Here is a 15,152-nt window from a genome sequence, read left to right as displayed (position 1 = left end):
AGCTCGCCGGCATCGGAGGTAAGCCTCCTCCCCTTCTTCTCTTCTCCCTTTTTCTTTCCGTGCCGGTGTGCACGCTCGTCGGCGATCAGAGTCACCGGATTTGTTACGGAAGAACCTTATTTTTGCCCATTTTTCTTTGATTTCCGACGTCGGTGGTCACCGCCGACCACCGGTTTGGCCCTCCTCTTATCGTTGGGCCGCTCCCTCTCCTACCGATGGTCGCCCATGCCGGCTGCACCGTCGGTCGGAATTCAAGGAGGGGACTTGTCGGTCCTTGTTTCGGCCAGGAAAGAGCCCGAAGAAGAAAAGAAAAAGAAGAAGAAGGAAAAAGAAAAAGAAAAGAAAAAGAAGAAGAAGAAGAAAAAGAAAAAGAAAAGAAAAAGGAAAAAAAAAAAATAAAAAATAAAATAATAATATAATAATAATAAATAGGATTTTCTCTTCTATCTTTCGTAAAGAAAAAGAAAAAAAAAAGAAAGAAAAGAAGAAAGAAAAAAATAAAATTAATTAATTAATAAATAATGATATAAATAATAAACTATGAGAAAGAGAGTTTCTTTCTCTTCCTTTCTTCCTTCAGCTTGAACTAGTATTTTTCTCTCCAGAATTGGACATTCTCTCTCTACTTTCTCTCTCTAAAATTCTTCCTCTAGATTATTTCTCTCTCCTAAGATTTTTAGAATTTTGAGAAGAATGATGATGAATTTAAATGATCTCGTGATGGATTTTTGATCTGTGATTGTCGGACGGTACACCGACATCCACTTTGATCAGATCAGGTATTTTAAGAATCTATTTTTCATGATTTTATTGAATTATCACATGATAATCTGAGCATGATTTGATCTGATCGATCGGATTTGTTGAATCATATTGTCTGAAGAATTCAAGATAATTTTTCTCTCTAAAATTTTATCTCTCTAAAATATTCTCTCTCTTGATTGATTCTCTCTCTAAAAAGGTTAGTGAATGAAGAAATTTTTTTTAATAGTCCTAATCTATTCTAATGAAGAATTCTGATCCATAGTTGTCAGACAGCGTACTGGCACCCACCTTAATCAGATCATGAATCTTTAGATTTGATCATCCATGATTTGATCTAGCCATGACTTGATTTGATCATGTTGATTTACCAATCGAGATATTGGACCAATCGTAATGTTGGATTGTGTCGCCTGATCAATTCGAATTGTACCTCATGAATTCTCTCTCCTCTAATTTCTCTCTCTACTTGATTTTATGAAATCGATGAAGAAACCTCGGTCCTATCACTTCAATCTGATTTGATCTGATTGTCAAACTTTGGATCGTTTAGATACTAATTAGATTTTGATTAGATGAAATTAGATGATCGAACCCAATCTAAACCGTTGAAAATGGTATTCGTATTCTTTCTAATTATTGAAATTGATTCTGTATAGGATTGTGGATGTTTGATCATGGGATATCGCAATATGATCTACGAACAGAATTTTTGGAAGAAAATTTATAGAATTATGTGGATTTATTGGAATGCGTTCGAGGTAAGTAATGTTTCACTTTTTTTAGATTTATCGATAAATTATAATATATTTTTCTGACATGATTTGTGAAACGATGCATGAATTGGATGAATGATATTTTGTTATGAAAATATCTTATTTGAAATGTTATGATGAAGCATGATTGAACATATTGATTCCATGATGCATTATATTGATTGATTTCGATACTACATGATTATATGTTTTATTATCAAATTAGAATATGAAACATGATTTATGAAGAATTATGATATAAGAAACAATATGAATTAACAACCTGACTATGGAAAGGACCCTGCCAATGGGGGCATATACGTTGGCAATTGATTTGTTCTGAGGATTTACGTCGTCAGAGAGACCAGCGACAAATCGCCAGAGAGACCAGCGGTTTCGAAGGATTTGCTGCCAGATGATTCGCAGCTCACCGTAAGAAGATACGCGGTGTTATGACCCTGCCACAGGAAAAATGTGGTCATAGCTCATGGTTGATGAAAAGAATTGAAGAACGAAAGAAATTGAAATCTGAAAGAAATTGAATTTTCAAAAAAAAATGAATTTGGCATGAATTATGTTGCATAATTAAAATTGATTTCGAATTGATGAACTCTATATGCTTATTTTCTATAAATGATTATTTACTTAAATGCCTGATGAAATCTGTTGAGAAGTGATCATTGCTTACTGGGCTGTCTAGCTCATTACCTCTTATTTTACTATTTTTACAGATGTTGAGGAATTAAGATGATACAAGATATGAATGGAAGAGTGATCAAAAGCAGAATCCCTATACTTTTATTTTAGGTTGAAAGTCTTATTGAATTTGATGTAAGGCCTATGAATCATTGTTGAATTTATTGAGATATTAAAGAAGAAATTTAGGTCGTTATATTTTTAGATTTAAATTATTGACTAATTATTCTGCTGTCGTTTTAGAATAGTATGATGAGATGCCTTGCATGCTTATAGGAAGAGTTTTCTATGAGTATGCGGCGGTTGTCATGACCCTCGATTCACAATCTCAGATCGGGGGCGTGACAATTAATATGGTATCAGAGCATAAGTGGATGAATTATGAAACATAGAATCAGATATAGAATGGGTGTAAGTGGATAGACACTAGGACATTATAGTGTAGATCTTTGATGATTGTAGTGGGAGAAATATTTAAAAATTTTGATTAAATATTGAGATTATGTATGAAAGGATCACAAGAGATTATGACATATAGAATTTGAAATATGATGGATGATCTACTGATCATTATATGATTAGTTAGATTTTGATTGAAAGTAATTACAAAAGGATTGATATAAAATTTTATTGTGCATTATGGTTATTAATTTGATCATTGGTTATTCAAGTAAATCGTAAGTTCAAATTCGATGTGAGAATAATACTATGATATTACTTCTAGTTGAGAAGTTGACTATTATTGGCAAATAAAGATTTGACGATAAAATATTGTTCCAAGATGGACTAAGAAAAATCTTTTATAATGCCTGATTGAAATATTTATCGAAATTAAATTTGGTATGTGGATTATATATAAAGTGGCATATTAGGATGAATGCATATTTGAGGATATTGCAAAGAAACCTATTTCTTATTGATGAAATCGATTATGAGATTGTAGAATATTCATTGTACTGAAATCTTTAATCATCATCCTTAGATCTAGATAATAGATCTTATTATGTCTCTTAGAGACTACATGATGTGTATGAAATTTCAATTTAAAGATTTCGTATCTAAGTTGATCAAGAGATTTTTTGATATTATTGTTGAGGTTGTTAATGAAAAATTGATATCTTTAGATTAAGATAAAAGATCTGCTTTATATTTATTTCAGATTAAGGGATCCATGTGAATTTACAATTTAAAAATTTTGAATTTAGGAATTGATATGGAGTTCCTTTACTTTTGTTAACGAGGTCCCTAATTGAATCTACTATTAAATGGAGATTTGATTTTTGAGGCTTGTATGATCGTTGTGAAAAGATACGTGATAGATATTAAAGATTTTGATTATAAAAATTTTAGAAAAAAAATAATGATTTGAAGTTCTTATATATTCTGATTATGTCCAAATTTGGTGGAGCATCGAAGGATTTTTTTTTCTTCATTAATTTGACTTATAAAGATTTTTTGTTTGAAAATTATCGAATTGAATTGATATGAGAATTAAGATTTGATTCATATTGATTATAGTAAATCTATATGATGGTTTAAATATGATATTGGACTCAAGGGTTAATCAAGATTATTGTATACCAGTAGAAGTATGAATGAGAATCAGAAGCTAATCTTTGGCTTCAATTGAAATTTAAAATTTTAATTTTTTTTTCTATTAATAAGGTAAAGAAATAATTTGATCAAAATTTTTTTGGTGAAGCTAAGAAATTTTGATTGTTAGATCAGAGTGCGCAGCGGAAGCATGGTAATCTGGATTATTTTGAGTAAGTCAGGAATATTGACCCTTTGAGTTAAAGAATTATGATAGATGATATGGTTTGATACAAGAAATTTATTGATATTAGAAAGAATAATATTTTAAAAATTTTAAATTATTTTAGATATCCTAATGTAATTTTTAAAGTAGTGCTTCCACCTACTATGCTAAAAAAATAATTAGCATCCTAATTCTAGGATGAGTGGATCTTTGATTTTTTATTTTGAATTTAGAATATTTAGAGATAAATTTTCTCTATCCTAGAATTAAATTTTATAATTCTCTATTTATTTGAAAGAATTTAAGATTATTTATCGAATAATGATTTCGATCTTAGATTATTATACTCAAATATTTATCTCCAGGGTATAATAAAATTTGAAGTTTGGACTCTTTTGATCATTATTATTTCTCTGACTGAATAAAAAAGATTGAGATTATCTATTGATATTGACGATTATTCTACAAAAGATGGATTGGAGTTATTTATAATTTAATTTGATAATGAATCGATTTATTAAGAGTTGTTAATGTTTAGATAAAGAAAATTGATATACTTACTTAGAATAGAGACATTGATTTTGATTATAAGAAAAATATAGTTTTGATTTAGATCAATTTTTGAGTTATTGATTTTTATTATGGAATGACTTAATGATAAAATTTGCTTCAAAAATTAAAATATTTAAGAGTTTGAGGGTTTGAGTAAGAAAATTTTGATGACTAGAAATAGTGATATTGATTCAATCAACAATAGTGATATTGATCTTTATGAAATGACTTAATGATGAAGTTGTATCGAGAATTAAAATATCAAAAGTTCGAGAATGAGATTGAAATGATAAATCTTCAACTTTTGAAAGTACGAATAAGAGAAAATATTTTTTTGAATTTTGATTGATTGGGATGTCATCATATGATTCACATAAGTATGTTTTTCCTATCTTATGATGGGTTGGAATTAAGAATGGATAATATTTTAAAAAATAAATAAATGATGATGAAAAATAAAATTCTTATTCAAGAATTAAGATATTGATTTTCTTCTATTCACAAGAGATAGATTTGATTTTGATCTAGTCATAAGGTATTGAACATTATTTTATAGGGAATGAGAGCATAATTTCAAAATTCTTGAAATATTAAAAATCTTTGAGATGTTGGTCTTGATAAAAAGAAAATGAATGATTCTATTTCAGATAGATATTGATGTACCGACTTTTTCTTATGAAATGATTTAAGAATGAATTTATATCAAGAATTAGAATATTGAAATATTTATGGATAAGATTCAAGTAAGAAACTATGAAGGCTCAAGCAAGAAAAATTATGAGGACGAAATTTTTTTAGAGGGGAAGAATGTGATGGCCCAGCCCGAGTAAGAATCCCAGCCCACCAATGCCCAAACAAAAAAAAAACAGAGGAGAAGAACTCCTGAAGGGAGTCTTCTTCCTCCTCTCGCCGGCTCCCAATCGGAGTCGAAAAAGATCCTTCCTCTCGCTCTATTTAAGGAGGAGATCCCTCCTCTCTCTCTTCCACCGAAGATCCTAAGCCCAGTCGGCGGCAGTCGTCGGAAAACCACCGCGGAAGACAGTCCCTGTGCCCGTCCAATTGCTCGCCGGAAAAGCCTTGCAGGCGTCGGAGGTAAGCCTCCTCCCCTTCTTCTCTTCTCCCTTTTTCTTCCCGTATCGGTGTGCACGCTCGTCGGTGACCGGAGTCGTCGAATTTTGTTGTAGAAGAACCTCTATTTTTGCCCATTTTTCTTTGATTTTCGACGTCGGTGGTCACCGCCGACCATCGGTTTGGCCCTCCTCTTGTCGTTGGGCCGCCCCCTCCTGTCGACGGTCGCCCCACACTACAAGAAATTTGATTTTTTGCGACGAAATTTTTTCGTCGCTAAAAATCTTATTTTCGTCGCTAAAACTATTTGCGACGAAATATATCGTCGCTAAAAATTTGTAGAGAAAGCCTCGTAGCAAAAGACCTTAGCGACGAAAATATTTTATTTCGTCGCAAAAAATAGTAAACCCAGACGACGAAGTTATGTACTATATTAGCGACAAAAATATTTTGTCGCAAGAGCTTAAATTTTCGTCGCTAAAATTACAACGAAAAAAAATTTCGTCGCTAAATATTTTGATTTAAAAAAATTTTTTCTTATTTTTTGCGACGAAAATAAATTTCGTCGCAAAACTTAGCGACAGATTTCGTCGCAAAAAATTTTGTCGCAAAAATTTCGTCGCAAAAATTACGACGAAAAAAATGTTCGTCACTATAATTGCGACGAAAAAAAAAAATTCGTCGCTATAATAGCAACGAAATAAAAATTTCGTCGCTAAAAGGGCGACGAAATAAAAAATTTCGTCGCTATAATGGCGACGAAATAATAATTTCGTCGCGATAATTGCAACGAAATAAAAATTTCGTCGCAAAAAGTTTAAATTTTTAACGACGGAATTTTTTTTCGTCGCAAAAATAGCAACGAAATAATTTCGTCGCAAAAATTGCGACGAAAAAAAAATTTCGTCGCTATAATGACGATGAAATAATAATTTCATCGTAAAAAATTATAATTTTTAGCGACGAAATTAAGACTTTCGTCGCCAAAATAGCAACGAAATAAAAAATTTCGTCGCAATGAATAGTCTGGAGATGATCGACATCATCACATTGCACAGTTGATGACATAAACTACCCACACATTCTCAACTAGACCAACATTTGTTGCAACAGACACCAGGATGTTTTGTGAGATATCCGAGTAAAACATAGATGGCACATTACACCACAATACTGATATTTTCAAAATCACTTCAAAACAAATTGCAAAAGCAATGATACAGGGAAAATGACTGGCAGATAACAACGACGGAAATGGATGTAAAAAACCTTGCCATATTTATAGCATTGTTCAGATTACAAATATCACATATACAATATACACAATAACAAAGCAAACCTTATATTTTCTCATTCATGAACAACATCATGTGAGATTTTCAGGAGAATCTACAGCACACACCAACAAAAGAACACTAACATTTCATAGAGCAATCTGACCACCTCATGACTCTGATCTAGTCTACACTACTTTCTTGTGTTGCATTAGATACCCTAAGGTTAGAAAGCAAAGCATCACGTCCTGTCAGAACAATTTGGAAGAAGTCCCTCACTTGCTTTGACAGAAGATCAAGCCCATCAGTAAGCCTCTGTGTTCCTTCAGCTAGATTTGAAACGGACTCCTGCAATCTTTCCCTTTTTTCCTGGTCTATAATTTTTGCCAGTGTACCTATTTCCTCGTGTTTGAAACCATTGCTCTGTAGTAATGTTTCTTCTTTCCGCCAACTGCTTTGCAGTAAAGTCTCATCTTTGCCGTTAACACAACTTGTCAAAGCATGTAATCTCTCTGCATATTTTTCAACTGCATCCAGCTCTTTCAATATGGTAACCTTTCTGCTTGAAAATTGACTCCTAATTTCCTCATTCACAACACCTTGCAAGTCACTGAAGGCCTCAGCCCACAAGAACTTGTCAGAAACATGCAAATCCATCAATAGTGCGGAGCAACCTGATAATGCTGCAGCAAAGACACCACAAATAAATATAGTCATAACCATCACTCCATACAAGGCCCTCATCAATACCTTCCCTTTGGCAGAGTTCTTGACCTTCGTCAGATAAAGAGTTTGTGCTTGACTCAACAAGAACAGAAGCCCTTATCATCAATAGATTGAACTATAAATTGCAGGCCATAAGTCAAGACAAAAATGCAATATAATATTAACATATACATAACTCGTCAGTCATTTTATCATGACAGAATTTTATACATGCTTGCACACCTCAATGTATACATCAACAGATAGAAAAGTTTGCATATATACATGTTGTGATATAAAAAACATATGACATAGCACAACTGTAACTGTACAATCAATGTAACCAACAGATCTAAAACGAAATCTCTCTGTTGTTAAAATACACATTATTTTCAGGATTTAAGTAGTCATAGCACTGTGATAGCTTTCATGGGTTGACAAGGGCTAGAGCACATGGACATATTATGAGTGGCTACCAGGTCCTATAAGCAATTCCTTGTTTATGTTAGTTTTAAATGGAAACCAGCACTTCATAGATTAGCTGAAGACCATAGCTTATAAATTGTTGCAGGGATCACACTTGAGATAACTTATGTGAGGGATGATGAAGACAAGGTGTTCATTGAAAAGAAAAGTCCCATTTATTTTCTTTGTAATGCTTTTCCCTTTTATCGATGTAAGTGTGTGGATACACGAAAATTATCAAGCACTGCCATCATAAATGGTGAGCATGTGCCATAGTCATATCATCCAAGATATTATTTATGTCGAATCTTTCACGTGCTCATGAATTCTGGTTCGCTTCATGCAAAGTATCAGCAACAGATGGTGGTTGGCCGACAAATAAGGTGCATTAGTTTCTTTTGTTCAAACTTACATCAAACCTAGTGAGAAAATAGTGGCATAGAAAGGAAATTCCAGTTATCCCCCTTGTGTTTTGTATTATCTTGAACAACTAATATACCAGAATCAATACTCATTTGGCTGGACTGAAACCTAAATCCAGACTGATATCTTTCGAACCTTGGAATCAATAAAGTGATTGAGAATTCATGGGCCAATCCATAACATTCAAAAACTCACAGCAAACTTAAACAAAATTTGGTGTATCCTGTTGGGACTTGGTAATAGACATTCACTGGACAGATAATACTTTAAGACTTCCCTGTCCGTTCATTTATCTCTTGCCAATCTCCGCGGTTATCTTTGTACAATCGGTTTAGATTATATTATATCATGGTTTAAAAACAAAATTAGGTTTTCAAATTAGGTTTAGACTCAAATATGGCATGACAACCCCACGCTATGATCATCAATCAGCAAAAACTAAAGCTTGTATCTCCAATCTAATCAACCCTCGGTAACAAACAAGGAAATAGAACAAGATCCCCCAATTAGAACACAAGATAACATAGCACTAAGATTAAAAACATAGCACGGACTGAAAGCTACAGATCAACAAATTAAATAGCAAAAAAGCACCAAAGAATCACCTGCTATTACCCTTCTATATCGGTTCCATTAAGGTTCTAGACAGTATAAATAAGAATAGAGGAAAAAGAAGTCCTCAAAGAACGCCCAATTCCAGAGCCAAAACGAGTAAAGGAAGCGGGCAACGAATACCAGATGACCAAGGACACCATCAAATTGGCCCTTTTAAGAAGATGAACCCCCTTATTTTCACAGAAATCTTGAATCAATTAAACCAAAGGAAAGGGTACTCATCTTCGACCCATCGACTTTGAATTATTCTAACAACGCGTAGAAAGAAAAAACGAAGCATAAATCTATACACACCTCCAGAATTAGAAAACGAAGGCGAGAGGAGAGAGAGGAAGCAACGACTTTCGTAACCGAATCGGTACCCGAACGGGAGAATGAAGCGAGGGGGAAGTCGCAGCAGCAAACGAAAACCAAAGGAGGCAGCTTCTGTCGGGTTTTTTATCCTCTCTTCAGCCCTTTTTTTTTTTTCCCTGAGCACCGACCGCCACAAAAAAGAATAGGAGGAGGAGGTAGTCATTTCGGCGGCGGCCGGCGAGGAAGAATAGGAGAAAAGTATGGAAGGAGGAGGAAAGGGAGGGAGGAGAGGTGGCCGCCACCTTCGTTTTATGGATTGGAGGGTTAGGGTTTCGACGGATTGGAGGGAACCGGAGGGAAGGAGGCAGAGAAGAGGGAGGATTCGGTGCGCGGAGGAGAGGGTGGCGAGGCGGGAGGGAGATGGCCGGCAAGCTGGGAGGTGGGCTCGATCAGCGACGGGGGGCGGGCTCGAGCGGCGACGGTGGCGGGGAGGGAGGGCTCGACGGCGGTGGAGAGGGAGAGAGAGAAAGGATGGTGGCGGGGAGGGAGAGGACTTACCGGGAAGGACGACTGGTGACCGGGGAACGACGACTGTAGCCGGAGATCGGGGAGGGAGAAGAATAGGATGACCACGACGGAGATCGGGCCGGGAGGGAGCAGATCAAGCGGGTTTTTTTTAATTTAGGGCAGAATACAAAGGTATTTAGCGACGAAATAAATTCGTTGCTAAAACAAAAAATTCTGTCGCAAAAAATTTTATTTTTTGCAACCAAAATAGCTTCGTCGCAAATGATTAATTTTTGGTAACGAAAATTTAATTTCGTCGCAAATGATCGGAAAATCAAGTTTCTCGCAACGAAACAAATATTTCGTCGCTAAAAATTCAATTTTTGGCGACGTAAATATTTTCGTCGCAAAAAAAAATTTAGCAACGAAAAATTTTTCCGTCGTCAAAAAAAAAATTTTTTTGCGATGAAAAAACTTTCGTCGCTAAAAATTATTTCTAGCAACGAAATTTAAAGTTTCGTCGCAAAAAATTCAAAATTTTTTTAATAAAATAAAATTTATCGACGCAATAATTTCGTCGCTAAATACAAATAAAATTGGTCGCAAAACTCATTTTTTTTAGCAACGAAAAATCAATTTCGTCGTAAAAAATATAATTTTTTGGCGACAAAATTTTTTTTTGTCGCAAAAAATAAATTTTTAACTACGAAAAAAAATATTTCGTCGCCAAAAAAATTGATTTTTGCAACGAAAAAAAATTTCGTCGCTAAAAATGAACTTCTAGCAACAAAAAAAAAAAATTCATTGCAAAAGATATAACTTTTTGCAACGAAATTTTATTCGTCGCAAATACCTTATTTTTGGAGACGAAATTTAAATTTCGTTGCAAAAGCCTACTTTTTTGCGACGAAAAATATTTCGTCGCTACAATTTCGTCGCAAAAAATCAATTTTCTTGTAGTGCCATGCCGGCTGCGCCACCGGTCGGAACTCCAAGGAGGGGACTTGTCGGTCCCCTGTTTCGGCCAAGAAAGAGCCCGAAGAAGAAAAGAAAAAGAAGAAGAAGGAAAAAGAAAAAGAAAAGAAAAAGAAGAAGAAGGAAGAAAAAGAAAAAGAAAAGAAGAAGGAAAAGAAAAGAAAAAGAAAAAAAAAGAAAAAAAAAAGAAAAAAAAGAAAAATAATAAAATAATAATAATATAATAATAATAATAAATAGGATTTTCTCTCCTCTCTCTTTCGTGAAGAAAAAGAAAAAAAAGAAAGAAAAGAAGAAAAAAATAAAATAAATTAATTAATAAATAATGATATAAGTAATAAAATATGAGAAAGAGAGTTTCTTTCTCTTCCCTTTCTCCCTTCAGCTTGAAGTAGTATTTTTTCTCTCTAGAATTAGATTTTCTCTCTCTACTTTCTCTCTCTAAAATTTTTTTTCTAGATTATTTCTCTCTCCTAAGATTTTTAAAATTTTGAGAAGAATGATGATGAATTTAAATGATCCTCGTGATAGATTTTTGATCTGTGATCGTCGGACGGTACATCGACATCCACTTTGATCAGATCAGGTATTTTAAGATTCTATTTTTTATGATTTTATTGAATTATCCACATGATAATCTGAGCATGATTTGATCTGATCGATCGGATTTGTTGAATCATATTGTCTGAAGAATTCAAGATAAATTTTCTCTCTCTAAAATTTTTTCTCTCTAAAATATTCTCTCTCTTGATTGATTCTCTCTCTAAAAAGGTTAGTGAATGAAGAAATTTTTTTTAATAGTCCTGATCTGATTCTAATGAAGAACCCTGATCCATGGTTGTCAGACAGCGTACTGGCACCCACCTTAATCAGATCATGAATCTTTAGATTTGATCATCCAGGATTTCGATCTAGCCGTGACTTGATTTGATCATGTTGATTTCACCAATCAAGATATTGGATCAATCGTAATGTTGGATTGTGTCGCCTGATCAATTCGAATTGCACTTCATGAATTCTCTCTCTTCTAATTGTCTCTCTCTACTTGATTTTATGAAATCGATGAAGAAATCTCGATCCTATCACTTCGAATCCGATTTGATCTGATAGTCAAACTTTGGATCGTTTAAGTCCTAATTAGATTTTGATTAGATGAAATTAGATGATCGGACCCAATCTAAACTGTTGAAATATGGTATTCGTATTCTTTCTAATTATTGAAATTGATTCTGATAGGATTGTGGATGTTTGATCATAGGATATCGCAATATGATCTACGAACAGAATTTTTGAAAGAAAATTTATAAAATTATGTGAATTTATTGGAATGCATTCGAGGTAAGTAATGTTTCACTTTTTCTAGATTTATCGATAAATTATAATGTATTTTTCTGACATGATTTGTGAAACGATGCATGAATTGGATGAATGGTATTTTGTTATGAAAATATCTTATTTGAAATGTTATGATGAAGCATGATTGAACATATTGATTTCATGATGCATTATATTGATTGATTTCAATACTACATGATTATATGTTTTATTATCAAAATTAGAATATGAAACATGATTTATAAAGAATTATGATATAAGAAACAATATGAATTAACAACCTGACTATGTAAAGGACTCTGCCAATGGGGGCATATATGTTGGCAATTGATTTGTCCTGAGGGTTTACGTCACCAGAGAGACCAGCGACAAACCGCCAGAGAGACTAGTGATTCCGAAGGACTTTGCTGTCAGATGATTCGCACCTCACCGCAAGAAGATACACGGTGTTATGACCCTGCCACAGGAAAAATGTGGTCATAGCTCATGGTTGACGAAAAGAATTGAAGAACGAAAGAAATTGAAATCTGGAAAGAAACTTGAATTTTCGAAAAAGAGATGAATTTGGCATGAATTATGTTGCATAATTAAAATTGATTTCGAATTGATGAACTCTATATACTTATTTTCTATAAATGATTATTTACTTAAATGCTTGATGAAATCTGTTGAGAAGTGATCATTGCTTACTGGGCTGTCTAGCTCATTATCTCTTATTTTACTGTTTTTACAGATGTTGAGGAATTAAGATGATACAAGATATGAATGGAAGAGTGATCAGAAGCAGAATCTCTATACTTTTATTTTATGTTGAAAGTCTTATTGAATTTGATGTAAGGCCTATGAATCATTGTTGAATTTATTGAGATATTAAAGAAAAAATTTAGGTCGTTATGTTTTTAGATTTAAATTATTGACTAATTATTCCGCTGTTGTTTTAGGATAGTATGATGAGATGCCTTGCATGCTTATAGGAAGAGTTTTCTATGAGTATGCGGTGGTTGTCATGATCCTCGATTCACAATCTCGGATCGGGGGGTGTGACAATGTAGGTTTTGGATTGAGATCAAATGATAAGCAAAGAGACTGAGAGATGAGATTTCATGGTATAAATATGAGGATTGTTGAATCATAGTTTCATGTAGTTGCATGGACACCTCTCTCATTAATCACATACTCGAACTTTTTTTAAAGAAAGGTTATACATCTATTCCAATATCTGATACAATCTGAGGAACAGTGATGTCAACCTACAATTCACTAGCCTAATCTTTTACTACTTTGGGTCAAGTCATCGAATCGGACATATTCAACATTTTGAAAATTCAAGGGCCTGGTTCATTAGCATCTTTAATAACTTCCATTCAAAAAGTAACAAGTAATAAGAGAATTAAAACTAAAAGAGAGAGAGAGAGAGAGAGAGAGAGAGAGAGAGAGAGAGAGAGAGAGAAGAATAGGAGGAAGAAGAAGTAGAGAGAGAGAGAGAGAGAAGAATAGGAGGAAGAAGAAGTAGAAATAATTATGGACTATTTTGCTTGTACTTTTATTTTGAGTTCGGGAAATAAATAGAGTAAGGTCATGGAGCAGTTGTTTGGTTGTAATTATATCACATGAGATGCGATTTTTTTCTGTAAACTAGTTATAATAAATGTGCATAAGGAGAAAAATTTTGAATCTGTTGTGGTATAAAAAGGATGCATCATTAGTTCCATATTAGTTATGAGTCAAGAGGAAATCTAGTTTATATAGGAAGGGACCATTCTTCCCATATGATGCATCTTTTGAAGGGCAAACTCATGAAACCCATGGGCCAAAATAAATAATACCTCACGTACTGAGCCACAAGCCCTTGATGGCAACAGTAGTATGCTAGTTAGGAGACCACCTCTGCAACTATGAACCTCTTTCTAACCGCACACCAGTTTGTGATAAAAATAAGGAGCATTTCCTATTCGTATATAAACTCCTCCTTTACTGAGGGGTTGTGGTAAAAATAAGAAAGAATATACCTTCCATTCGTACACAGATTTTTTCTTGACTGAGGGGCTATATTATAGTATAAAAGAAAGAATATCATTAGTCCCACATTGATTGTGAGATAAAAGAGACTCTGGCTTATATAAGAAAGAACTATCCTTCCCATATGAGGCGTCTTTTAATTATGAGGCCCATGGACCAAAACGGATAATACCTCACATACCAAGCCGAAGTCTTTGACCACAATAGAATCAATTAACATTGTAATTACATCACCAAATATTTGGTTGTTTATATATTTGGGTGAGGGAATATTCACTAATTATTGCACACGGCGGTGTGATCACAAGATGATTGGTGACTCATTGTGCATTTTTGATTCATTCTTTAAAAGAAACCATAATATCTAAAAATCTCTACTACACAAGGATTGAAAAGAGATTAGACTACGGCTAAGTTTGACCGAAAGAGAACTATAAAGAAAATTATACTGGCACATCAATTAATGGACTCGGCAATTTAGCTTGAGCTAGCAGTCCAGGAAGTAATTGAAAACGTGTCTGCAATTTTAATTGGTTGGGTTTGATACATGTTGGCATAGGTCATAGCAACATTACTACCTGGGTTCTCGTCATGGTAAACTCTTTGAGATTTGGTATTCAGGGCATAAACCATTTAAGAAACCAAACGATATGAGCTCTTAACATATAAATATAAATTGACTCCTAGAGCGGTTGGCAGTAAACAAGTTGTAGACATCAATGACAAAATGCAGATAAACATGTCCATGTAGACCAGACCCTTGATTTGTTTTTTCAAAGATCAATAAAAGAAAGGATCTATTTGGATCCTTGTTATGTCTATAAATGGTATATATACATGATGTGTTCTTATTTAAAAGTTTTTACAGTTATGTGCTGGATGCTGGTGTTTCTATAGCTCTGGAAAAGTCTTGGACAACTTTTTGCAACAAACAGTGAAAGGTTAAAT

At 33.8% G+C, this 15,152-nt stretch overlaps 1 protein-coding gene across 1 annotated transcript; it reads right to left on the bottom strand.

Annotated features, from left to right (window-relative positions):
• Positions 1–6,847: 6,847 nt before the first annotated feature.
• Positions 6,848–14,201, bottom strand: LOC140858843 (uncharacterized). The gene is made up of 3 exons (XM_073260128.1): positions 14,195–14,201; positions 9,369–9,959; positions 6,848–7,549 (listed from the first exon to the last, which is right to left on the bottom strand). The coding sequence occupies exons 1-3, from the start codon at positions 14,199–14,201 to the stop codon at positions 7,050–7,052; spliced, it is 1,098 nt and encodes a 365-aa protein (XP_073116229.1). The 3' UTR covers positions 6,848–7,049.
• Between the last annotated feature and the right edge of the window lie 951 nt (positions 14,202–15,152).

This window comes from Elaeis guineensis, chromosome 6 (genome assembly GCF_000442705.2).
Source record: "Elaeis guineensis isolate ETL-2024a chromosome 6, EG11, whole genome shotgun sequence".
NCBI lineage: Eukaryota > Viridiplantae > Streptophyta > Magnoliopsida > Arecales > Arecaceae > Elaeis > Elaeis guineensis.
This window is presented reverse-complemented; position numbering and strand designations above follow the sequence as displayed.

Coding starts and splice junctions, on each gene's coding strand:
- LOC140858843 (XM_073260128.1), bottom strand. Junction 7,550..9,368: donor TTCGTTTTCTAATTCTGGAG/GTGTGTATAGAT, acceptor TCTTTGCTGCAG/CATTATCAGGTTGCTCCGCA.